The sequence below is a fragment of the Camelina sativa genome, chromosome 4 (assembly GCF_000633955.1).
Source record: "Camelina sativa cultivar DH55 chromosome 4, Cs, whole genome shotgun sequence".
Taxonomy (NCBI): Eukaryota; Viridiplantae; Streptophyta; class Magnoliopsida; order Brassicales; family Brassicaceae; genus Camelina; species Camelina sativa.
Window position 1 is genome coordinate 15,448,809 of NC_025688.1, and position 936 is coordinate 15,449,744.

At 42.3% G+C, this 936-nt stretch overlaps 1 protein-coding gene across 1 annotated transcript in view; it reads left to right on the forward strand.

Moving 5' to 3' along the window:
* The window catches only part of LOC104780653 (lysine-specific demethylase REF6-like), an 8,777-nt gene that overhangs the window by 4,440 nt on the left and 3,401 nt on the right, over positions 1-936 (forward strand). Inside the window, exons 7-8 of the mRNA XM_010505170.2 lie at positions 64-446; positions 550-711. Coding sequence (XP_010503472.1) covers positions 64-446; positions 550-711 — 545 coding nt within the window. The remainder of the gene's footprint in view (positions 1-63; positions 447-549; positions 712-936) is intronic.

Genomic DNA, 936 nt, shown 5'->3' on the forward strand with positions numbered 1-936 from the left:
TTGCTTTATCAATTATGCAAATTCTTGAGTCAGTTTCATCATTTAGACGCATAATCATTGCAGAGTATCGAAGGATAGAGGCTGAAGCAAAAATAGTTGCCGAGGAGCTTGCCATCAATCACGAATGGAATGATACTGAATTCAGGAATGTGACCCGAGAGGATGAGGAAACAATTCAGGCAGCGTTGGATAATGTTGAAGCTAAGGGTGGGAACAGCGATTGGACCGTAAAGTTGGCTATTAATCTTTCTTACAGCGCTATTCTCAGTCACTCGCCTCTGTACAGTAAGCAGATGCCTTACAACTCCGTCATATACAATGTGTTCGGTCGTAGCTCTCCGGCAATAAGCTCACTCTCGAAGCCCGAAGTTTCTGGTAAAAGATCTTCCAGACAGAGAAAATATGTTGTTGGGAAATGGTGTGGTAAGGTTTGGATGTCGCATCAGGTACTATTGACTAACCAGACATCATACTAACTCAGACATTACTACTCTTCTGTTTCTGTTTGGTTTGGTTCAATTTAAGACTGCTTTTCTTTTCTCTCTTCAGGTGCATCCCTTTTTGCTGGAGGACTTAGAGGGGGAAGAAGAAAGAAGTTGCCATCTCCGAACTGCCATGGATGAGGATGTCACTGGAAAGAGATTGTTTCCTTGTAATGTTTCTAGAGATGCAGCCACAATGTTTGGAAGAAAGTATTGTAGGAAGAGAAAGGTAAGAGCAAAGGCTGTGCCACGCAAGAAGCTTACTTCTTTTAAGAGGGAAGATGGAGTTTCTGATGACACATCGGAAGATCATTCTTATAAGCAGCAATGGAGGGCTTCTGGGAATGAGGAAGAGTCTTATTTTGAGACAGGGCACACGGCATCTGGTGATTCGTCAAATCAAATGTCTGATCAGCGCAAGGAGATTGTCAGACATAAAGGTTATAATGTATTT